This window comes from Bombyx mori, chromosome 7 (assembly GCF_030269925.1).
Source record: "Bombyx mori chromosome 7, ASM3026992v2".
Classification (NCBI taxonomy): domain Eukaryota; kingdom Metazoa; phylum Arthropoda; class Insecta; order Lepidoptera; family Bombycidae; genus Bombyx; species Bombyx mori.
Genome location: NC_085113.1, coordinates 6,839,608 through 6,865,733, shown reverse-complemented (window position 1 = coordinate 6,865,733; position 26,126 = coordinate 6,839,608). Strand labels below are relative to the sequence as shown.

The 26,126-nt window shown below is 34.9% G+C and overlaps 2 protein-coding genes and 1 long non-coding RNA gene across 4 annotated transcripts; 2 read left to right on the top strand and 1 right to left on the bottom strand.

Moving 5' to 3' along the window:
* The first annotated feature begins 1,442 nt into the window (after positions 1 to 1,442).
* LOC119628739 (SH3 domain-containing protein 19) lies at positions 1,443 to 13,538 on the top strand. 2 transcript variants are annotated; one of them, XM_038012168.2, is made up of 4 exons: positions 1,443 to 2,039; positions 2,644 to 3,503; positions 4,434 to 4,655; positions 10,924 to 13,538. In XM_038012168.2, exons 1-4 carry the CDS (start codon positions 2,021 to 2,023, stop codon positions 11,239 to 11,241), a joined length of 1,419 nt encoding a protein of 472 aa, XP_037868096.1. In that variant the 5' UTR covers positions 1,443 to 2,020; the 3' UTR covers positions 11,242 to 13,538. The 2 variants fall into 2 exon arrangements, with proteins under 2 accessions (XP_037868096.1, XP_037868097.1); XM_038012169.2 differs by lacking the exon at positions 1,443 to 2,039 and adding an exon at positions 2,200 to 2,400.
* A 135-nt stretch (positions 13,539 to 13,673) lies between these two features.
* Positions 13,674 to 19,943, bottom strand: LOC101743898 (cysteine-rich hydrophobic domain-containing protein 2). The gene is made up of 3 exons (XM_004931273.5): positions 19,442 to 19,943; positions 17,562 to 17,772; positions 13,674 to 16,145 (listed from the first exon to the last, which is right to left on the bottom strand). Exons 1-3 carry the CDS (start codon positions 19,561 to 19,563, stop codon positions 15,978 to 15,980), a joined length of 501 nt encoding a protein of 166 aa, XP_004931330.1. The 5' UTR covers positions 19,564 to 19,943; the 3' UTR covers positions 13,674 to 15,977.
* Positions 18,387 to 19,929, top strand: LOC134199155 (uncharacterized). Its single transcript, XR_009973513.1, has 2 exons — positions 18,387 to 18,914; positions 19,198 to 19,929. It is a non-coding gene; the product is annotated as an uncharacterized LOC134199155 (long non-coding RNA).
* Positions 19,944 to 26,126: the final 6,183 nt, after the last annotated feature.

Sequence of the window (26,126 nt, the reverse complement as noted above, 5' to 3'; positions counted from 1 at the left end):
CTAAGTTTGGAATGGAACGAAATGATTGTCAATCAAACTGAATTGAATTGATTCATGCTAATATCTATAAGCTGATATAATTTAAAATTCTTGGTAGCACAGAGTCCAATCTTTAAATCGCAGAGTGCAGGCAGTTACGAAATAATATACTAACACACTTTTATGTATTAGTTACGTCGATGTTTTAGAATGTATTATCGAAATCACAGTTTTCTTATTTTATTTTTACTTCTATCTATCTCTTAGGTTTATGGCGTTTTCTTTTAGATTTCGCTAATGTCAAGTGTATTTAACACTCTGCTTTCTATAGCGGGCTTCGTGAACGAATTTTATTTTTACTTCACGAAGTGACAGACATTTTTTTTACTTTTTCTAATGACACCTCTTGTCACTTCTTTCTATGTATATTAAGTTTTCTTTTGATAAGGAGTTTCTATACTATTAACTCCAATATAAACAGTAGTTTTAACGCGTTTTTCGTTTTTGGACAATACAAACGTTAATATGGTGTTTGCTGTTCAATGATATACAACAAGCGTCTGTGTGTATTCATATATTTTATATATTCAACATGGCTGAAATAACTTTAAATAATAGTCTCTTTCTGTTTAGAGAATCGAATTTTAAACAAAATTTTGCAAGTGATTAGCAAACATAAAAAATTGGAACAATGTTATACCTATTAGGCATCAATAAACACCAATCTATCCAACTCTAGTTGTTACCATAGATAACATATTCATTGATCATTGTTACAATGTACATTAGACGTGCGCTAATCATGTTCGGAACTGGATTGAACATGACATCGTTCTTTTGAGTGTCGGAACTAGTTCCAGTAAACATGTTCGCGGAACTGTTTAGTTTCACGAACATGTTAAGTCTAGTAGCTGTTTGTAGTTTGTAGCTGTTTAGTTCCGCGGACATATTAAGTCTAGTAGCTGTTTAGTTCCGCGGACATGTTAAGTCTAGTAGCTGTTTGTAGTGTAGCGAATCACGTATTAAGTTATTATTAATTACACAATATTTTTCAAAAAAGGTATTAAAAATACAATTTTTTAAAAGCACAATATAAAAATAGATTGCCGCTTATGGCAATTATTATGGTAATTATTATTTTGTAAGGTTTTTAGTTTTAGGTTTATTGTTACAGCTGGTTGCATAATTTATTAATGTACTGTAATTACTTTGTCATAATTTCAACTACTCTACTACTTTCATTATGTTTCAATGTAGGTATTGTACGATGCACCGAAAACTATAACCTATCAGTTGTTAATTAAAATACCACGTTATTCTGATATACAACGTAAATTGAGCTCGTTGTAGCCTTACAACCTTTTTCCCATAACCGAGATACCGAATAGCGAAAGTGGTGAATGTTTTAAAATTCTCGAATTTTGAATTATGATTTTCTAAGAAATGGTCTACAAACACTTAAGGTTAAGTGCTCGTAGGAATGATGCATGGTCAAGGTCAAAATCCATAGCAAAACATTTTAATTTATTCAACTATCGACTGTAACACGTAGGTCGTAGAGCATAACTTCAATATTAATAAAAATGTAATATGAAAGAGCTCCACACGCAGTTTCATGCACTCGCTCCATCTCACTCTCTCGTATTCGTGCCATATGTCGCCTTATCTCTTTACGTGGACTCGTGTCGGTTCGAGACTCGTTCGGGTGGACTCGCCGCGCCACGCCTCCGCGCCGCGCGGTACCTATGCTCTAATCATGTCCGCATGTCCGTCATGTTCAACGCGTTCGTAGTTCCTGCATAACAGTACACTTGGAATGGAAATGGAACTGTCTGAACATGTTAATTTTGACAACTCGGATTGAATGATATAGTTCCATATGAGGACATAGTTCCAGGAACTATTTAGGTCCGGAACTACGCATGTCTATTGTACATATGACCACCACAGATAATACACATATGTACGACTTCACAATATTATTCATCAATTAATTATTCAAATAGCTTCTGCTGCGTTATATCGTTATTTTAATTCAATAATGGATCACTTTGGACAAGGTACCTATGTTTATAACTTCATCCGAACTCTCTTTTAGACAAAACAAGTACATTTGTGTATTAAAGGTTTTTGTGTAGCTTTAAACTTTGAAAACGGAGATGACATTAATCATAATCAGTTATTAACCCTTCCTTGCAATTACGTCGAAATATCAAGGCCGTAGTTCTTAGTGCCAGGTACTGTTGTAGTCATTGAAATTTGCAAAATCAAATTCGTTCTAGATTCACCATCATATATTACATTGGCTGCTTGGGAGTTTAACGTTATTTTAGTAAACAATCAATTTAAGGTGCTCCACAAACTGCAGTTCCGCCCAGTCAATCGGACTATTGACTTCAATCGAAATGTTCACTTTGATGAGTTGAGTGTTTGCCGCGAGTGTAGTGAATAGAATTAAATATTAAAAATAACTATTTCGAAAACAAGACACCGCTTTAGTTGGTCTGAATAATTAATTTTGTTAGCTACATAAACTCATAAATATATTGAGGATTCTGGATGTATTTTAATAAGTGATTAGATTTTTTTGATAAAATAGACAACAGAAATCTGTGTAGCTCATAAGGAAGTGAGCTTTGAAATCTAACATCAGTATTTTTCCAGGGATGAAGGGCCCTACTAGACCTGCCCCTAACGTGCCTGTGAATGGAGTGCACCGCTACTGTCCAACTACTAATTGGGATAATGATCCGTTTGGTGATGTGTTTGAACCTACTCCACATGTCCAGAAGAAAAAGCCTCCCCCAAGACCACCACCACCCAGAGTAATAAGCAAACAACCTGATATTCCAGCTAAACCTTCCCATTTTATTAGAAAACCAAATGTGCTGTCATCTTTACTATCCCGTAAAAATAGACCAGTTAACAATCAAAATATTAAGCTACAGGGCATAGTATCTGACTTTGAATGTGAATTGGATTCAAATAAAATGTTTCCAAAATGTGAACCAAAGAATATACAGACTGGTGCTTTGATCGACCTATCTTCACCACCCAGTTCTCCTACATTTACTACAAGGTCTAGCAGCGATGGTTTAAGTGTGGACAGCTTTGGTTCCGATGCTACAACATCCACTAGTCATCAAAATGCTCTCAACGGAAACTCCTCACAAGCCGAAAGTGGTTTTGAAGATGATTTTGATCTATTTATGAACACAAGGAAGAATGATACAGTCGATGATATGACTGTGATTGATCCTTTTTCACCTCAACCAGCTAAACCATTAATAATGAAAAAACCAATGTTAATGAAAGATCCATTTGATTTAACAAGCATTAATCTACATGCCCAAGTTCCTTCATTGAAAGGTCCAACAATTATCAGGGCAAAGCCCGCCAGGCCTAAACCACCAGACAATGTAGTACTATTGAAAAATAGTTTAGGTGACAACTTCTCTGTCACCAAAATGAATGTTAACATGACAAAACCTCTACAAAAAGTGAACCAATATTCAGATAATTATGTAAGTAGCCTTGTGTTATTTTTTTTATGACATTCATTGTTTGTATCACCACATATGTGTAGTGCTTGAATAAAACATAAAATGAAAATCAATATAACATAATATGTAAAAAAAATATTAAAATTTTCAATTATAATCAAAGCTAAAGAACATTACCTATTAAAACATGTTAAAAATCTAGACACGTAAATGCAATTAACAAAGATCAAATCAATTTGCTGTCATTTTATCATAATTAGAATCAAATTATTTTTGTAAATCTTAATCACATTGACAAAGAGAACCCATTGCTAGTTTTGACCGAATCAAGTTATAACAGCATATTTCTATATATTATATACATATTTAAATTTTCTAGATAGCAAAAAAATAATAATATCATCTTTAAATATTTAAATGAATTATGTCCTATTAGGTAACATTTTTCCATCCATAAAATATGCTTTTTTTTATTTCTTAGATGGGTGGACGAGCTCACAGCCCACCTGGTGTTAAGTGGTTACTGGAGCCCATAGACATCCACAACGTAAATGCGCCACCCACCTTGAGATATAAGTTCTAAGGTCTCAGTGTAGTTACAACGGCTGCTCCACCCTTCAAACCAAAACACATTACTGCTTGTACATGAGGGACGGTAATCATTCAACATCCATAAAAAAAAATTCTTCATCATAGACAGTGCCCAGAATAAATATTGTGACTACTCTTAGTGCCGTAAAAAAGATTTTTTTCTACAATTAATACAATTGATTGCTTGTAAATGGAATCCATACTAAGTAAAGGGAAAATTTATCAATATACACAAATTGACGATTTTGTTTATTTTGAATAAATATTAATGCAAAATAGATGAAATAGTTAAAACAATGTAGTAAACTTACTAGGTTAAGTTTTTCAATTCACTTTGTAATGTATTTTATTTTATTTAAGGATACAAAATTGAATTGGGAAGAAAATGATGTTGAGAGTGAGGATAGAGAAGGGTCTCCACCAATGCCCACAATACCTCCACCTCCACCACCTTTGCTATCTGATGAACCCACACCTTGGACTGACTCCATGAATTTTGAAGAGCTAATTTCAGAAGACGATCCATATGCAATTGCTCTCTTTGACTACTTCACTGATCATCCAGACGACTTGTGTTTTTCAGTAAGTGTTTTTAATCTAAATTTTTGTTATAGAAAGAGTGAAAATATTGCTATTTTTCAAGTTTTTTTTTCATTATCGTCACATGGCTGGAAGCCAAAGCAATGATCTATTTATATATGTACTTCCATTGTGTAGAAAATTCTCACGTGTCATGAAGTTTAAGGCCATTTCTTCAATAGTATGTTTATTACATTAGTGTTGTCTACTTTACTTGAAAGTTGTGAAATTTTCTAAAGAAATAGTACGTGAAATATAATTATTATTGGTACATAAACGATTAATAAAATATTAATACTAATAATGAAGTTCATGACAAAAGTAAAACTTTTTTTAGTTGCTTTATGCTAGAAGGTTCATTCAGCTTTCATCTTATTAAGTTATTATTACGTAGAAAATATTTGACATGTATTTCTGCAATATTTAAGTATTCTTTTTTACCCATGATAAAATGTTTTAATGATCGGCTTCCACACATTTCCATAATTAACTTGAATTTTAAACTCGATTTTAAACCACTTGAACTATTTTAATTATTTTTTTTTCACCTAAGAACTGTCCAAGTGGGTCAGAGAATTTATTGTAATCTCATCCAGCTATAAATACTACCTTAGGTCGTATTCTAAAATAGATTTGATACCATTCTCTGCTAAAAATGCATTAGTTCATTTGAAATTGTGTACTACATTTCAGACCTAGATTTAGGTACTTAAATAAGATAAATAAGTAATTAGGTACAGATAACACACAGTCATCTGGCTTCGACCTAGGATACCCTGTGCTATGAATACTAGACACTGACATACGGAACTTTAAAGAAGTCCATTTTTAAAAAATATATAAATATGATAAACACCCATACATAGAGGAAAGAAACGAATGTTAGAAAGTCAGGAGTACTACTTACTCCGCCACCGAGAAACTTAATTGTTTTTATATGGTACTCTTAAATTATAAAAAAAAAAATTAGACAGTGACGTAACGTTGTGCAAAGCATTAAAAGTATATTCGAACGCAAAACGGTCCACTAATTTATTACATCAACACGAACTAAATATCATATTTGTTTTTTTTTCCTACCTAAGCTGATAACCTTGATGGGCTATTACAGCGTAACCTTAGCTAGTAGGTGAGCTCACGGGGCTCGAACCGGAGTGATGCTAACACTGACCCTAGCAAGAGCATAGTTTCGCAGAATCTACCACCGGATCGGAAACGCGACCCACTGAGAAGATCCGGCGAGAAACTCAGTGGGCTGTGTCTATGGGTCATATTCGTATGTTTTATGAAGTTGTTACTGTGTGAGCCCGCAATCATCGTCGGGTCCTCTATAACTATGGCCTCTTTTGGACATCTTCTTTGGATCAGATTTTCCCTAAAAGTTTGCACATACGTAAGATCTCCCCTGATCGCGCTTCCTTCATTCGCTTTTTCGACTATTCGTGGATTTAAAAATGCGATCCAATTTTTATTTTTTTATTGCTTAGATGGGTGGACGAGCTCACAGCCCACCTGGTGTTAAGTGGTTACTGGAGCCCATAGACATCTACAACGTAAACGTGCCACCCACCTTGAGATATAAGTTCTAAGGTCTCAAGTATACTTACAACGGCTGCCCTTCCCTTCAACCCGAAACGCATTACTGCTTCACGTCAGAAATAGACAGGGTGGTGGTACCTACCCGCGCAGACTCACAAGAGGTCCTATCACCAGTATATTCGCGGATCTAATCGGTACATACACATTGATAAAAAGGATTCCAATATCTTTTATATTTTAATATTTTATAAATCAAAATAATAGGTATTCAACCGATTATCCTTTGTAAACGCGCTTTTCCATTTCACGGTTTCTGTATTCGCGGCATATTTACGGAATATATACCCGGCTTTTACTGTTTAGAGGTAGCTGATATATGCTCGCTACATTTTCGAATCAGAGATTTATTAGTAGTATTAAAATTTCCGTAATAGTCAAAACGAGTTTCTAATAATAACAACAGACTGAATTAATCCGGTCTGTTGTTATTCAACAAACTGTACTTACAATTTAAATACAATGGAATATCAAATTTCAAGGGAAATTCTATAAATTTAGAGTTGAGTCGTCTATTATCAAAGGTGGCAATCTGTGCATTTGGACAAAAAAATGTTTTTGATATGTCAATACAGATTTATTTGAATATAATCGTCTCCTTCAAAGAATTCGGTTCAAAACCTGCATTAAATAAAGGTTAATACTTAACCTGTTATTTATCTAAGATGTCGTTCAGAAGAGTTTTGTGACTGCCAATGGAATACAAAGTCAAATAATTCGTTTTTCTGATTTACCAATAATTGTCCAAAAGTCACATTGCCGGCTTTGATAATAGTCGACTCCGTTAATCAGTTTTCGACTTAACGTTTTTTGCAAATTACCAGTTAGTTTGTTCAAATTGAAATTGTAGAACCGAAACCTCATGAATTCATATTTTTGCTTCGACACCTTTTAACGTAGTTTCGTGCGCTAATTGCTGACCGGTTTATTTATTTGATATTAATAGCTCAAAAACTGCCACATCAGTATCTTCAGCATTATTTTGATTATCTACGGTTGGTTCAGGTGGCTCAAATGGTTTTAGGGTTGGTGTTTCAGTGGCTACTTACCTAGATTTTTTCTTTCCTAATCGTTGGTCGCCTAAGGGTTTATTTCAACTACGAGCGGACTAGTAGTTGAGCTCACGGGGCTCAACCTGAGAGACTGCTAACATCGGCCCTAGCAAGAGTAGTGCTTCACTGAATCTACCACCGGATCGGAATCGTGACCAAATTTGAAGATTGACGATAAACTCAGTGGGTTGCTCTATGGGATAGGTTGCAAATCGAATTCGTCGCATTGGACAAGTTTGACGAGAACGGTGACCGGCGCTTGAAGTGCCTAAAAGCACCGAGAGTGGATCAGGAGAATCCGATTAGGCGTATTCTATGATTAGGTAGACGTAAGAATAAAATAGGACATGCTTAGAGCGACGGTGGCTTTGCGTCTTTGGTGGCGGCCACGAAAGGAGGGTTGCTAAAATGTCTGGTGCCTTTTAGATTTTAATGCTTAAAATTCTGGAATACCAAGTGTTCCAAGTATTCCATATCTGCTAAGAAAACTTCGCACGAAATTGAAAATTTTGTTCGAGAAACAAAATCTAAGTATTTCGAGGTAGCGCGCATTTAATTCGACTGCTGTGCTGACAATGAAAACTTGTTTGCCCCCTCTCTGTGGCTTATGACTATAATGTCATATTATGTTACCAGTATAATATAGACATAACTATACAATTTTTTCTTTAAATCTCAATTTGAAATATGACTCAATCGAAATTTAAATACAAACAATATTTACATAATAAAACATGAAGTCATGTTTATAATTACTAAGCTGTTGTTACTATAGCTGAAATAATATTTTTTGTAGAACTTAGATTATTTCGTAATGAATATCTAATTAGGAAATCTAATAGTCTAGTTTATCATAGTAAACGTCTATTCATCAGATTGTTGCTATTCCGAAACCGGATAAAAGACCGTGAAGATCACTCAAATGTTAAAAGTAATTTGCGTAAGTTTTGACGAGACGGCGAGAAAAACTGAAATAGCAAAAAAAAAACCAGGAAAGATTATATAATACGCGTTTTGTTGAATAATACATGTGATTCTTTTTAAATCGCATAAATATTCTATGCTAGCTAGCTATGGATATATTTTATATATTAATAAAATTATATTTCTTTATCATCACATAAAATCATCTGTAGCAGGTTCATATTTACACGACAAAATCATTGAAGTGAATTATTTCTATATGGAAATTCCTGGCTTTGGGATTCAAAGAGCATCATTAAAACAAGTAGATACATAACACGCCGGCCCCCTTTTGCGTAGAAAACGCGATGTTTGCAAAACTCCAGATGGCTTTTAATGACGTACGTTGTTTGGGGCGTTCCAATATTTCTAGAGTTGTATTTTTGTTCCACGAATGTGGGCGGCGCCGGCGACGCGACGTAGCGTTCTGAACTGTTTATTATTATTTTGTTATCAGCTACTATCACAGGAACTGGTTATCAGCACTTCCACCTCATGTGGACGATTAATGTTGCGTTAATTTTATTGCATTTATCAAACTCAATTTTATGGTTTATTATTGTGAAATCGAAATATCTTTGTTTTAAAATACTATTATTTAAATAGGCTATTTATTTATACGCATAAACTAAAAAAATATACTGGTTCCGTCTGTTTCCACTGAGAAGCATTTCTGCATTTACTGGTGGTAGGACCTCTTGTGAGTCCGTGCGGGCAGGTACCACCACCCTGCCTATTTCTGCTGTGAAGCAGTAATGCGTTTCGGTTTGAAGGGTGGGGCAGCCGTTGTAACTACTATACTTGAGACCTTAGAACTTATATCTCAAGGTGGGTGGCGCATTTACGTTGTAGATGTCTATGGGCTCCAATAACCACTCCAGTAACTCCAGTAACAGGTGGGCTGTGAACTCGTCCACCCATCTAAACAATAAAAACAAAAATGTTTTGTGGGGTAGATTAGCCATTTACAATTTTAATGAGTTTTCAACCTTACATCTCAAGCTGTGATAGTGGACATTCATTCCGTGAAGTCTAAAGCATTCGTTAACCACTTAACACTAGACCGTGAACTCTGTCTGCTCATTTACAGTCTGGGCGTCGCAGGAGTATTATAGGTAGAATAGAATAGGTAGAAGGTACCAACTAGGGGAAAAAAACAGTAAAAATTAGAAATACGACTTTGGTGATATGTCTATACTTAGTAATTTGTTAAGTCCTATTCCTATTTTATTTAAATAAACTTAACCGTTTGCATTCGAAGGAGTTTCGCTCACCACCTGTTTTGGTGTGCGAATTCAATGCGCTGTGTAAAGCCGAATTTACATTACGAAATTAGTGGCGTGAAATTAATTTCGTGACATTAGTTTTACTAACAGTTTCACGTGTAATTTAATACTTTCGTAATGCATGCATTAATTTCATGCATGGAAATTAGTTTCGTGCCCTGCGCGATTTTTTGGTGAAATTAATGTCATGCAACTAATTTCATAGTGTAAACGCGACGTGAAACTAATGTCGCGAAAGGGCCTGCGCTGTGCGGACGTGTGTATTGTTAGTTCGGACGCGCTTCAAGCGTTGAAAATGGCAAACCAATGATGGAGTACAGAAAAAAATATAGATCTTATTAATGAATATCAATGACAAGGGTCCCGAAACACCTATAGTAAAAAATCAAAATTATCTTCACTCATTCGAAAATAATTTTTATAACTCTCAGGATCTTCATCTGCTAATTCAGAGACTAACTTCATTGCACCTAAATGCCTTCTTGTTGACCATCCTCGAATCTACCAACTTTTTTTTTGTCTTCTTGTATTCTTGATAGTCTTTTTTTAAGTTTATAGGTATATAAACATTTCTTTAGCTACATTGAATATAGCAAATTATAGCTTTGATGCTGAAGGCGCCATGGTTACTGCGATACTGTTGATTTCGCGACACTAATTTTTTAACGAAATTACTTTCGCATATATCGAAACTACTTTCGTGAAACTGAGCTCAACATGCATGACACTAATTTCGTAATGTAAACTCGGCATAAAGTATTTATTATGTTTCTTTGTTTGGTGATTGATATCTTTTTTATATTTCTGATATCGTTATTTTTGTCATTTTGTTATGAAATTATGTTGTAAGCGAGACTGGTGATAGGACCTCTTGTGAGTCCGCGCGGGTAGGTACCACCACCCTGCCTATTTCTGCCGTGAAGCAGTAATGCATTTCGGTTTGAAGATTGGGGCAGCCGTTGTAACTATACTTGAGACCTTAGAACTTATATCTCAAGATGGGTGGCGCATTTACGTTGTAGATGTCTATGGGCGCCAGTAATCAGTAACATCAGGTGAGCTGTGAGCTGGTCTACACATCTAAGCAATTAAAAAAAAAATAAAAAAAAACACATCTCGAGTGCAAAGAGATAACATAATTTGAAGATTTAAGATGTTTTTTTAATAAAGCAAAGTTTACACATACGCATAAAAAACATTATTGAGAAACAATCTAGTTAATGAATTTGTTTCGTTTGCGGCAATTGCACTCACTGTATGTAGGTACATGACCAATTTATTTTAATGCGTTCTGGAAATTGCCATTTATACGTACAATTATTATGATAATCATTCCAATTAATGTACTGAAATTGCTTTGCCCTCAATTTACAGGCCAACACCAGAATCAAGTTGATAAGGCGAGTGGACCACGAATGGTTGTTCGGACAATTAAAAAGCGGAGTCGAAGGCATCTTTCCCTCGAACTACGTGGAGATCAAGGTACCTCTTCCAAACGACGCTGCTTCTCCGAGACCTTCGATTGGAACTGCAATAGCTTTGTACAACTTCGAATCCAACGAGGTTGGGGATTTACCCTTCGTGCCAGGAGATAGTATAACAGTACTCGAAAAACTCAACGACGAATGGTACTATGGCGAATGTAACGGAAAGAAAGGTCAGTTCCCCGTTAACTATGTCCAAATGAGTTAACTAAGGGACAACTGTTGTTGTGATCAGTGTGATTGTGATTTTTATAATCGCCAGATGTTTGTGATATTTCACTAGACTGGACCGTTGTTTTTTTAAAACATATCGACGCTTGAAAGGCAAACGTGACTAAGCGACAATAACTGCTTTGTACATAAATGATAGGCAATAACCATATTCGATGCGCAAAATAAATAAATTTCTAGGTCTATTAAAATCATTTCAATCCTACAGCTACTCGCTAGATTCTACTACAGCGAGATTCGTTAAAATAATTTTTGTTTTCAGGTATTTCAACTTTAAATTAGTTTACTGTAAAGTTCACGCATTGTCGCTTAGTCACGTTTGCCTTACAAGCGTCGATATGTACATGATATTAAGGTCTAGTTTACACAAAACGAAATCTTTACAACGCAATAAGAGATATCCAGTCCTCTTTCGTTCAGTGAGTTATGAATTATATTTTATGAAGCCATTTTTAACTTGTACAACTTTACAATGTTGCCATAATAACGTAAGTTTGTGCTAATTTACTTCATTAGCTTGTTAATGAAATTGACCCTGTCTAAATAAAAAGCAATGAAGGGTGAATGGCAATCGAACGGTTGTAGATACATAAATGTGGTCTTGAAAAAAAAAAACGTTCATAGTTTCCAAAAACAATTCTTAATTTGGTTGTGCCTGATTTTTTGTTAAATCTAAACCGAAATACGATCTGATTATTATTAACTATAACCTGCTTATCGTTTTGTGGGCATATCTGAAATAAAAGTAGTGATTTCTGATTAATTTTGTTTAACAAAATGTTGAACGTATTGTAGTTTAAATTTTATATGATGTAACAATAATTAGTTGTTTATTTTGTCCAAAGTATTGTTATTTATGTAAAATTGTTTATTACAGGTGCAATGTTATCTTTTAATGCTGATAATAATTTATGAATCATGTTTGTGCCTACGTTATCAAAATAAGTTGATACTTAATATTATATATTTTGATAGTTTTGTTTTTAATCAAGATACGGAGCGGTTTTACTGTAAATTTTTATAGGTTTTCACCGGTCTTATCGAAACACTCATTTTATTCACGTAATATTTATAAATTTTGGGATATTTTAAATAAAGCTCATCAAGCTTCTATTTCTTACGATTAAAATGTTACTAACACAATCTCTTGAGACATTATCCACATTTCTCATAGTTTTTGTAAAAGCGGTCGTTACAACGAAAAAAAAAAAAGATTTAATGCTTTAAAATATATAATTAGGTGGTTAAATACAGCGGGATTAGATTATAAATTATAGGCTTCCAAACATTAATACGTTTTATTGAACTCGTGGTGGCAGGGAGTGTTGTGAGCTTGCACGAGATGATGCGAAACTGTTTGGATTGTAAATTATATGGTGTTTCATTATTAAATTGATAACGAAAATAATATACCAAATTAAATATTATAGTGTCAGCTAAAATGGTGGCACCGTTTCACTAGCGTTTAATGGTGCGCGTAATTGGCCATTCGTTAATTGCGAAAGGACGCTAGCCTTTTTATGATTTACCTCTTACCTCCATATATAATGTATCCCCCCTCTAGGACCCTTACGTATTTAATTATTGATCCCCAATAAATCGCACCTTTAGAATTATAGAGACCCATTTCGAAATTTTTGGATTTCAACTTTAATTCAAAAATGGATCTAGAAACAACCCTTTTCAGCGACTCTTATTAATCAAATGAGCAAAAGTAGCCTATAAAGGGACAAACTTATCCATCGGTCTCTTTCACTCCGTCCCCTTCCTCTACGTTTTGGGTTGGGTCCCTATAATTCTAAAGGTGCGATATATCAAGCCCTCTGCTGTGCAGTGCAAGAATATGTTAATCTTTAATATAGGTAAATTGTATAATTATATTATAATGTAACAGTGACCTCTTGGTTTTCTCGTAGTTTGATCATCGTCGGTCTATATAAGAAATGTTGAGTTCGATTATACAAAAAAAAATCAATAGGGCAAAAAATAATAAACATTTCAATACACACAAGATTTGACAAGAGGAAATATATATATTTTTTAAATAAACTATTATATTGTCAATGAAATGTATGGATGGTATTGAATTTCTTAGTCAATTTTATAAATGCAAAGATTTTATTGTACTGTATTATTTTAAGTATTTTTTTTTTATTGTTGGAGGGACCATAATATAAGTGCCTTTAATGTATGTTACGTAACTATGTGTATATATGATGAATCTATTAATTATATTATATTCAATAACAAATTAAAAACCAATTTAAAAATGTATTTTCTTGTTTCTTTAGCTGAGCTGCTAAAAGGAGTTTTCATTGTTTTTTATATTTAAATATGAAATATAAACAAAATGGATAGTGGAAAAAGGGAAGTATTGTATCTATGGTACAATAAGAGAGAACAGTAAGATAACGTTCATCACATACAGTGAAACTTTATTTGAACAAAAATAATAATCTATAGGTACTTAAAATATTTACAATTCCTTATTTAATTAAAACTTAATGTCAACGTACCCTGTTCGCTTTTCAACCGTTGCGTTCGATAACAGTACAAAAATTAAAGAGAAAGTGGCAAGACGTTCGGAGCAAACTTCATTTTTTTATGATTTTGTCATTACAACGACACGTAAGTCGATATGTTGGTTGGTTGTTGGGGTGTTGTCGCCGTGTTCAAATTCCTCATTCACAACATGTTGAAAAGAGAAAGTAGGGCGAGATATCCTCTCGAACAACGTAAAGGCGCATCCACTTTCATGACGTGAAGACCCTAGGATGCTTTAGAAAGAATTGTTTTTGTTTTCGCTTCAAAGGACTACTAGGGCGAGAAAATAGGAGCGTATGGCACTCGTAGATTTACACAGTAATAATATTGCTGCACTGTCAAGTTAGAAACCAGAATGTAAATTAGAGCCCTGTCAGTAAGACCGTCCACCTTGCTGGATGATCGAATGGACGGTAGCAGATCTATTTCTGCCGCGAAACCATCGTTAGTTAAATATAGAATACTAGCGACCCGCCCTCGCTTCGCTTCGGAAACTGTAATTTATTATTGATTTCTCCACTATTTAATGGATGTTATTATACATATAAACCTTCCTCTTCAATCACTCTATCTATTAAAAAAAACCGCATCAAAATCCGTTGCGTAGTTTTAAAGATTTAACATAGGGATATAGGGACAGAGAAAGCGGACTTTGTTTTATACTATGTAGTGATGTTATTTTTAGTATGTTTTGTATGTAAATGGATCGTTCGCGTGACGTGACAACACTTCTCGCAATGAACCTGGATGCGCCATAATAAAAAAAACATTAAAAGCTAATTGTCTAATAACACAGTTCCAAACGTTTTAAGGATTAGCTTAGCGACGTTCTCGCTCGTGGCTTTCAACCCATTATCTCAAACATCAACATTCAGGTACAATGCACTCGATTACGGAGCTGATATTACAAAATCACAGTAAATCTAGAAAGACATTTCTTTGCGTTTGTTTGGATTTGGGATAAAACAATTTGATAGTGAGTCGAACCTAGTTGCAAGTTTGTAAAATGTTCTTTTTGAGATATTGCCGTGACTATTACGCAATAATAAAAATATATATATATATATCTATATATATTTCGACTAATAGTGCTCAATTTCACCGAAACGTAAACATAGTCTTATTGTGAGAGCTGCGTAGGCTACAACACTAAATTAGACGCCGGCGCGTCGACAATAAAAATGATTAAAATGAATTGAGAGAATGACGAACGCTATGACCTTATAATAATGAAAACGCATTCGAAACAGCGAAAAACAAATTACACGTAACAATTACAACCGCAAGAACATTAGAGTTAGTGTAAAATTTTAACTCTTGAATTAAGAAACCTTAGTGACATTTGGAAAAAAAAAAACATGTTCAAGGTTGTGTGGCACGTGGCGGTAAATTCTCTTGGACGCAAAACGAAACTACTAAAAACTCGTGAAGAAATATGCAGCTCTAAACTCGTCTTAAAAGAAGACGCGATTGAGATAAGTTTTCTAATAAGGATAATTTCTTACACTCTTGATATATTGTATATGAGCAAAATGATTACTTTCAATAGTAAAAAATTAATTGAAACTTTTAATTAGTTAAGTGAATACATAACATAAACGTTCAGATGTAAACATATCTGAAGTAATGTTTAGATAGAATTATTAATTTAATCTTAAATCGATTATGTTGTATGTGAGACAGTCGGACATATGACCGAATTCTCTACGTTTTACAAAAATATATTGTAATTATTGTATTTTAACACACACTATGTACTAAGAGAAACTCTCCAACATGACTAAGAAGGGCCTCGCCAAGCTTTTTTTTTACTAAATATTTACAAGTTTCTATTTATTTGATTCACAAACCGACCTTGCAAATTTATTACAGCGCTGATTATACGACAAATACCAAATAACAATATTTATTTGTCCATATTTTGTTCCACCTACTTATATACAATGTACATTAATCAATTCGGCCGGTAACTTACATTACCAATTCACGGTTTCGTAAAACTTATAGGAGACTAAACACAAAATCTACTTTAAAATGTTATTCAAAAGTAGCTAATATGCTTTTGCTAATAAAGGTTTTATTCCTATGCAATGTAGACGTTCGACGTTATGGATGGCGTAAAACTAATTAGAATAGTTTTAAAATTAATTAGTAAGTACAAACAGTAATTTAATCAGGCCTGTAAATTGGTATTTTGGGTATAAATTCTATAAGAAGTACATACTCCATCATAGACGAAGAATCGCAATGCTGTTTTGTGAGTCTCCAGCGAAGTCCTAGCTTATTATAAAGACGACTGTTCTCCCATTCCAGGAGCTTGTTCAGAGAATGCTGAGTCTGGAATAATTACAATAAAGTTCATTAAACATTCTAATCTTATATATTACAGACATTATTAACTATTTGAAGTTGTTCTGTTATAGATATGCAAACTAGATCAATGTTCATCTAGTATTAAGTTTTTATCATGAACCATAGACATCATGAAGCAAATGGGGCCAACAACCTTGAGACATTAGGATTATCTTAATTGTATATCGAGGGGTGAAAACCATTTAAAGTTTAAAATTTGGAGAAAATATCATGACAAAAAAACTTCATCAACTATTTGAATGGGGTAAACATAATTAAAGTTCAATTAAAAACATCGAATTGTTATTATTAATACCAAATAAAACGGACCTTTCATTACAAAGTTAAACGGGGCGTATTTACCGAAATGTCGGTTAAACCAAATGGCCTTTCACCCTTCGATACAGTATAGCGGCTGTCCCACTCTTCGAGCCGAAACGCATTACTCCTTCGTGGCAGAAATAACTGGTGGTAGGACCTCTTGTGAGTCCGCACGGGTAGGTACCACCGCTCCGCCTATTTCTGCCGTGAAGCAGTAATGCGTTTCGGTTTGAAGGGTGGGGCAGCCGTTGTGACTATACTGAGACCTTAGAACTATATCTCAAGGTGTGTGGCGCATTTACGTTGTAGATGTCTATTGGCTCCAGTAACCACTTAACACCAGATGGGCTGTGAGCTCGTCCACACATCTAAGCAATAAAAAATAAAAAAAAAATAGGCAGGGCAGTGATACCTACCTATATATGTGAGCTTATAAAACTAGTTTAGTTAAGAAAATTTGATTTTTATTGCACAGTGTTGTTCTTTCATCCAGGATGTTATTTGTGAACATGTTGTTTTCGTTGTTGCTTTCGTTTGCATAACGTTTAAGTACGTATTATGTCATTAGAATAATTGGTACTAGCATGCGGGATTCGAACATCGGTCGCGTCGTTTGATACGAGTACCTACACCGGCCGTCGTATCCGATAGGATAAGACTACTTTATATTAACAAATTGACCCTTTTGACTAATAACATTGTGCTTAAATTATAGAGGCTCACAGAGTGAAATGAAACTTATGAAAAAGGCTTTGATGTCATATGAATCCATTGATCAAGGTTTGATGCATAAATTTAATCAGAAAGAAAATGTATTAATAAAAACGATACACAATAGGGAAACATTCTTATTGATGCCAAAGGAACTTTAAGCACTTGAATAAACAATTTTGCCTCTTTGATCTCAACCTCCAATTAATTTTATTGTTTCGAAGGCGATGGTATCTGAGGTGAGCTTCAGTTAATATCACAATACTCTTTTCAGAATATCAAATGTTCAGTATCACATTTAAATGAAAATTACACAGTTGTCAAATATTCGTTTTTAACTTAGAACTTAGAAATAAAGAAAGTAAGTACCCTTTTACTAAGACATATGACGGGCCATAGAGAGCATCCTAATGTGCAGCAACAACAGACACATCCGCAGAATAACCACTTCACATTTACAGGTAATGTCTTCTTGAGAACTGTGTTAATACGAGCTATGGTTGCTTGGTATTCTTCAGGAGCAACACGTGATTGAAGACCAGAAGGAAATTCTCCATTGAAGCGATTACTTAATCCAAAGCTGAAACAAAGGAAATATATTTGTTATAGCGGCCTGCAACTTGGCGTCGCTCGGTGGAGCAGGAGCTAGGGGTCTTGGGCATGACGTGGGAGGAGCTAGAACAGACTGCCCAAGACCGATATAAATGGAAAAATTTGATTCGAGCCCTACACCCCAGCAGAGGGTAATAGGAAAGCATGATGATGATAGCGGCCTGCTCCGGCTCCGTTCGGGGTCTTTAACAAAAATTTCAATGATATTTGACGTTGTTTTATTTTTTTAAATAAAAGAAAACTTATTGCGGCATAACTATAATAGTTAGATATATGCTTTCGCGACACTTTTTGTAAGTAATAATATGTTCTACAAAGTCGTAGTACATTATTTTATTCTATCATCAATAGTTTTCGCAGGGCTCGCGATGTAAAGAATATTTTAGGTATTTTTTTTACACTTTGGGTTATTGGGTTATTGGAGTATTAGTAAGGATCCTTAATGCTTTTAAAAAAATATTATAGTCTATGTCACTCGGGAATAGTGTAGCTTCCAAACAGTAAAATAATTTTTCAAATCGGTTCAGTAGTTTCAGGGCCTAATCAATACAATACAAACAAACAAACAAATCTTTCCTCTTTACAATACTAGTATAGATGGGCATGAATTTGTTAAGCCAGCCTAGCCAGAGCAAGGTAAATAAAAGAATCAAAGGGGCATGTGAAAAAAAAAAGTGATGCATTGTTGTAGCATATTGTAGTTTAAATTGTATCTAAATAAAATGGCATATAGTATTCTACTATTTCATTTAAATAGAGAAATATAATGGTCAGGTCTAATTAAATATAAGAAAAATTCTTTCCAACAAACATGATTTAAAAACACTTTGTCTGCAGTCTCTGCACTGTTTCAAAGAAGACCTACAAACTATTTACTATAAGGCATATACCATTATAGCATCCAAAACCAACCGTTTGAGCTATAAGCTAGACAGGATAAAAATATATAAATAATGAAGCTAAGTTTTCATAAATATTATTACTGACACAGTTATATTTAATTATGTGTTAATCTTATCTTTGTGTTTATAATAGCTATTAATATGCTGCAGTATACATTAAATTTGTAAAGATAAAGGTGCAGATATTTTCCTTAATAAGGAGTTTGTGGTAAGAATTATTGAGTATATTAAATTGTTAATACCAATCATGTCTTTTGAATTTAAGAAACAAAATAATAAGAAACAATTTAATAATTCATTTATTAATTAGGTTTTTGCATTATAAAGTATTATCCTGATTAAGATAATGAATTTAATGTTGGAATTACTGTAGCGTGTTCTTCATTAATTTGATTTAATTAGGACAACAAAGCAAAATGAAATCTAACAGTTTCTTTGTTATTTATGAATAAATAATAATTCACTACAGTGAATTTGTTTCTCTTTATCAGATCATTAATTAGAATACTGTGAAAAACTTATGTTGAATTGCAATGACATATTGTCAATGTTTTAAAAATTGGCTTATGGTCAAAATATAGAAGAAAAAACTCATTTCAATGGCGTTTTATAAAGGATAACAAAAGAAAACATACCTAGGGAACTAGAAATTACGGACGATATAGGCTAGTAAGTTGAAGTTGTACGAAAACAGCTGATGAAATTCATACAGTAAGTATAAAAATGAAATCTTACACTGTCATATTTCCAGCTCCACGAACAACTATCGGATCTGGCACTAATGTCACATGCATCTCCTCTATATTTTCTTCACCGTCATCGAGATCATCTGGATAAATAGCATCAAAATCTGCCATTTTACTTACTAACTATAAGTCTATAACGTCTATTATAAACACATAACAAAGCACTGTTTGTTGGATATTAAACTTCTAAGCAAAAAGAAAAAAGGAATACATAGTAATAGTAAGTGTGTATATGTTTGACATTTGCTTTATAAACAGATTTGTCTAGTGTTGCCTCTTATTTGTTATATTGTCTGCTATTCTATAGTAGAAAATAACATGAACGAAATCAAAAATATTGTAAAACCGATTACGTAATTAATTATTGTGAAATCCTAATTTATATTCATCAAAATTACCAAAAAGAAACATTGATTAAATGTAGAATATGAACAAAACCTTATATATTATACACTGTAATAAAGTTGTAGAGGATGCTGTAAGCAATTTTATTTCTAATTAGTATGTTATTAATTAAATACTCGGGGCTGTGTACGGCATCAGCCATCACCTAGGCGGACTCCGAAAAGCTAGTCCAACGTCCTTTAGTGCTAGGGGGGAAAGGAAACAAAATGGCGACGAACCTTAGCTTCGATGGCTTTTACGAGTTTTAATATGGTGGAAATTAGACGCTTGGGTAATGAGTGCTGCTCAGGTTATGAGGACATTCTTACCATTTGTTTTTTTACTTCAATTCTATATTATTATGAAAGATTATATTTTATGGAAGATTATTCTGTAATGACAGAAAATCGAAAATTGTGGAGACTGAAACCTTTAACCGCGCCGTAGGAATGATGATAAATGTCTAATCGAATCACTCTAAACGTACTATATTCGGAGTTTTTACTTCATGATATTTACACCATCAATGAAGGTATATCGTTTATCTTTTCCAACGAAAGATGGCACTAGATGGTAGCTAAATAAATATAAATCAAAGGCATGGAACAAGTTTTACCACACGGTGAAACTAGCTTAGCCCCTCGTGGTTACTATAAAATAGCAATAGGTAGGTAGGCAAAAAACGTTTAACATTTTCATAAAAAAACCAGCGCAGAATCACGCATTTTTACTGTCGCCGCTTTAGTAAGTGGTTGCGTGTTTTAATGTGGTCACAAAGCAAAATTGGAGTTTCATCAACATTAAACACTCAATTGGTTGTGTTCTTGTTTTCCTAGGTTGACAAGCATAATATGCTGTTTTTTTTGCATGTATGGGTGGACGAGCTTACAGCTCACTTGGTGTTAAGTAGTTACCGGAGCCCATAAACATCTACAACGTAGTGAAGTCATCGTGGCCTAAGGGATAAGACGTCCGGTGCATTCGTGTTGAGCGATCCACCGGTGTTCGAATCCCAGGCGGGTACCAATTTTCTAATGAATTACGTACTCAACAAATGTTCACGATTGACTTCCACGATGAAGGAACAACATCGTGTAATAAAAATGAAACCCGCAAAATTCTAATTTGCGTAATTACTGGTGGTAGGACCTCTTGTGAGTCCGCGCGGGTAGGTACCACCGCCCTGCCTATTTCTGCCGTGAAGCAGTAATGCGCTTCGGTTTGAAGGGTGGGGCAGCCGTTGTAACTATACTGAGATCTTAAAACTTATATCTCAAGATGGGTGACGCATTCAAGGGCGGATCCAGGGGGGGTCATGGGGGTCATGACCCCCCCCCCCCCCCGAGCTGGTTCCAGGAACTAGGTGGACCACATATTGAACATAATGATTTTAGGACCACGGTTATGGAATATAAATAAGCTGCCTCATTCCGGGCGTGATAGTGCTTCTCTGGATGTCTTCAAGAGAAGATGACAATATGTACGTGTATATGTACAAGTTATTATGTGTTAAGTTTTTCAAGTGTACAATAAAGAATAAATATTTTTAAGTACAGTACTTACGTACATTAATAAAATACCTACTTTTTACTTGTATCTATTGTTATCAAAATTAAATTATAAGTTCTTGACTTGACCATGACTATGTGACCCCCTCCTGGCACCAAAGCTGGATCCGCCCTTGGGCGCATTTACGTTTTAGATGTCTATGGGATCCATTAACCACTTAAAATGCTGCCACCTACCTTGAGATATGAGTACTAAGGTCTCAAGTAAAGGTACAACGGCTTCTTTACCGTTCAAACCGAAACTTCTCGGCAGAAATAGGCAGGGTGGTGGTACCTACCCGTGCGGACTCTTAAGAGGTCCTACCACCTGTATTAGTGTTGACGAACAAAAGAAATATGATGAACCTTTTATTTTTAATGCATTAGGTGGTTTAATTTGGGAGATGAGCTCACGACCTAACTGGCGTAAAGCGGTGCCTGAATACCATAAAAAGTAATATGGTGATGCATATTTTGATATATAAGTGTGGTGTCTCAACAATTAGTAGTAATTATATGCAGGGGAAAATGCAAGATTACAGAATTCCCTGCCTGTCTTACGAAAGATCAGAATTAGTCTGCCTGTATAAATAAATAGGTGAGAATACTGTCCCAGTACCGTACCTACTACCGCTACTAACTTCCAGTTCCTAGGGCCCTAAAACATCCTTGGGCCCGCGGCCGTCGCTCAGCTTCAGTGATGAAATCAAAATAGTATAGTAATAGCTGTCCTACCGCTCAAACGCATACCTGATTTGCGGCAAAAACACTTGGGTTTGTGATAGGTACATGTTTTCTGTGGATGTGTGATCGTAACTCTAGCAACAGTAATCACCTATGCTTTGGAGATTTAAATTTATCACACGATCTTAATATCACACCGTTGAAGTTCATCGTGAAAATGTGTTATTTGATTACATACTTTGAATTGTATTTTTATCAAAACAATTGAATTGTGGTTTGTTCGTCAAATCTATCAAATACCTATATATATAATTCTCGTGTCGCGGTGTTTGTTGCCAAACTCTTCCAAAATGGCTCAACCGATTCTCATGAAATTTTGTGTGCATATCGGGTAGGTCTGAGAATCGGTCAACATCTATATTTCATACACCTAAATGTTAAGGGTGGTTCACCCAAAAAAATATTTCTTAGAAATAATTTATACGGCAAAGCAACGTTTACCGGGTCAACTAGGGTCAACTATATTTATGGTTTAACTATAATGTTTCTATTTGAAAAATTTAAAAAGGTAGTTTTTTTCCTACAGTAGCTTTAGTAATTTAATTACTTACATTTTGTTTTTTTTTGTTGATTAATTTAGTTAATATTATTAAATAAGTCAGTGGCGACCAGATTGTGTTTTGATGATCCTGAACTATGAAATTAATTAGTACACGAACATAATCTTTATATCTATACATATAACCTTTTATACAAGGTAGCCTACCTTGTATAAGACTACAAGATAAGACTACAACGCCTTTTGAAAATAAAAAGTAGCTATATCTGAATGCAGCACGGTGGAGTCCAATTAAACCTAAATCTATTGAAAGACCTATTGAAAGACCCATTAAAACAAAAATAAAAATTATCTCAGGTAAGATCTATTTAATTCAAGAGTTCGACGTGCAACCTAACACCCAGACCCAACCCACTGAGTTTCTCACTGAATCATCCCAGTGATTCGCAATTCCCATCCGGTGGTAGATTCGGCGAAGCACTGCTCTACCACCTTTACTCTAAGGCTAGTGTTAGCAAATTCTCTCAGAATGAGCCCTTGAGCTCACCAGGTAGTTTAGCTATGCGTGCGTAGCTGGAATTGGTTCTTAGGCTACCAGCTAATAGGTAAGAGAAAAAACTGCAAGTGACAGTTATTAATATTAATCTAGCAAGAAGTAATAATTTGATACAGTTTATACTTTAAATTAAACTGTGCAGACCTTGCCGTGCACTGTGAGCTCGCCTCGGAGAAGCTGAACCAACCCGGACAAGCCGAAATAGCCCCTCGAGGGTAGCAGCGAAGGACAAAGAAAAAAAATATCAATGTGAAAACTTCAAGATTTTGCCTTAAGGTTTTGTTTTCATAAAAGTAGAATTTAACATATAAATCATGGTCTGATAAATACGAACACAACGGAAAAAAAACCAAATCCTAAAATCGTTTTTCATTCTCCGATACCATACCTGTATAATAATATGCCTCGTAGTATTGGGTATTGAAACGAATTCGACCTCTTTAATGGTTTGGAGGGTGAGCTCATGGCACCAACCTGGGGTATTTGGTGGGGCCCATAGACACACAAAGTGAATGCCATCCACCTTTAAGCACGAGGTCGAAGTACTTAATTGAATTTATTGTATTTTAATAAGTAAGTTGTATGTTTGTGGCACGTACCCGAGTGAATTTGTCTTCACACCAGCAATTACGTTTTATATATTTTTATATTTTGCGGGTTTGATTTTTACCATGAATGTTATACCTTCGTGGTATCGTGAATACCGTATTTAAGATCGTATTTTTTTAGAAAAAATAGGTAACTGTCTCCGTCATTCGAACACCAGCACAGAGGCATCGCAAACCGACAGCTTTGACTTTTGCGTAAAGACACAACTTTTCCATCTTAACATGAGATTTGAAGAAAGCAGCTCTGTACTTGATGCCCCTAAGCTGCATGAGTGATCACTCACGACCAGATGAACTGTAAACTCGTCTAGTTTTAAAGATAATCGAAAATCTCTTGGTATGAGGATGAGCCAAAAATCATTGAGTTCGATTTTGAATGGATAAAATAGTCTTTAATTTATTTATGTTAATGTAATACCTATATAAAAATTTAGGCTTTAACGTATTTATGTTAAATCCTATTTACTAGTTAGCCTGGTCGAGATTTAGCTCAATTATAAATAATATATCAAAGTTCGTTTGGACACGTATTAGTTGCGGTGACCGTATAAGGCGTTGCTATTATCTGACAAGTGTAGCCTGACCACTATCACATACGTGTGCTGATAACGAGCGCAGCTGTGACCCAAAAACTAAATGTCTTGTTGTACATGTGCAACCTCACCGAACTGGTGCTCCACTTACGAAACTTAGGAGGTAAATCAGGCTTCGCACTAAGAATCACGAAACGTTAAGAGATGACATCGGTCGCGTTCTAATATTGTACGAGCTAGAGGCCTCTTGAATTGGTACAATTAGTTCCACTTTTACATGACAACAGCTTTATTGATACAGAAATAGAAACAAATAAAGCAATGCACCATTCATGGCAGTCTGAATGGTTAATATCGGTTTTTTTTAGGAAAAAAATCGAGGGACAAGTTACCTACTGGCACTACGGAAGAAACTGATGTAGTAGTAGCTAGGGGTGGCCCGAGTCACTCAGGCTGAGTGGCAAACTCATATGCGATGATGAATAGTCAGATAGACCATTATTATGCGCAATGCGAACAGAAACGCTTTACTTTTTGTTTTTTTTTTGTTTGATGGATTACTGGTGGCCCGGAGGCCTTCCCAGTTTCACCAGGACAGGTGGGCGAGCAAAGGCTCAGCCAGGAGGGGTGGGATTTGCTAGCAGCTGCCCGAGCGCAACGCTTTACCCTGAATGTAGGATAAACAAAGCCCCTGTAGGCTCGCACGCTATTTACTAATTGTTCGCAATGAATATTCAACTCTAACAACAACAACTGACGTCCATGAGAGGCGACAACCATTAGATTGGCTGCATACTCGTCGTCTGCATATAAGGGTAATAAAAATAATTGCTGCACACTTGTCAAAACCACCGGATTTCAAAAAAAAAAAAAAAATTGGTTAAAAATATTTTCTAAGGTTTTAAATATATTCTTATACTCTGCTCAGGCTCTAGAATGACTTTGAAATGTGGGATGAAATACTGTAGGATGAACTTGTGTACCACAATGTCCCCTCCTGGTTATTTCACGAGAACTGTGGCAATTTAAAAAAAAGGTTTGAAGAGAACACTTTGCGATTGGTATCGTCATAACTGATACTAATGAGTTCCGGCTATTAAGATCCATAGAATAAGAAACTAATTGCACGTTGCATTATTATTAGATAATTTACTTTTAACACGCTTTTATTAGCAACGTGTATTTAACGGGATCTAGGAATGTCTTTCTCATTGAATTCAAGACGTTCAATTTACTTTAAAATTTGCATACAATAATTTAAAAGTTCGCTTATTACTGGTGGTAGGCTGGCTACCTCTACTGACTACCTCTTATGAGTCCGCGCCGGTAGGTACCACCACCCTGCCTATTTCTGCCGTAAAGCAGTAATGCGTTTCGGTTTGAAGGGTGGGGCAGGACTTTATAATGTCATATTATGTTACAAGTTCACGATTGACTTCCACGGTGAAGGAATAATATCGTGTAATAAAAATCAAACCCGCAAAATTATAATTTGCGTAATTACTGGTGGTAGGACCTCTTGTGAGTCCGCGCGTGTCGGTACCACCAGTAATGCAGAAGCAGTAATGCGTTTCGGCTTGAAAGGTGCGGCAGCCGTTGTAACTGTACTTGAGACCTTAGAACTTATATCTTAAGGTGAGTGGCGCATTTACGTTGTCTATGGGCTCCAGTAACCACTTAACACCAGGTGGGCTGTGAGATCGTCCACCTATCAAAGCAATAAATAAAAAAAGCTTAATATCCTGATCACTAGCAATAGAATAAAAAAGTTTAAAATTAATAACTATTTACATAAATTAATTA

Excerpts from the sequence above, each read along its gene's own strand:
- LOC119628739 (XM_038012168.2), top strand. Across the intron at positions 3,504-4,433 it reads ACCAATATTCAGATAATTAT|GATACAAAATTGAATTGGGA; the intron begins GTAAGTAGCCTT and ends ATTTTATTTAAG. Across the intron at positions 4,656-10,923 it reads CAGACGACTTGTGTTTTTCA|GCCAACACCAGAATCAAGTT; the intron begins GTAAGTGTTTTT and ends CTCAATTTACAG.
- LOC101743898 (XM_004931273.5), bottom strand. The coding sequence starts at position 19,563 with ATGGCAGATTTTGATGCTATTTATCCAGATGATCTCGATGACGGTGAA. Across the intron at positions 17,773-19,441 it reads GGAGCTGGAAATATGACAGT|CTTTGGATTAAGTAATCGCT; the intron begins GTAAGATTTCAT and ends CCTTTGTTTCAG. Across the intron at positions 16,146-17,561 it reads TCATATGTCTTAGTAAAAGG|ACTCAGCATTCTCTGAACAA; the intron begins GTACTTACTTTC and ends TAATTATTCCAG.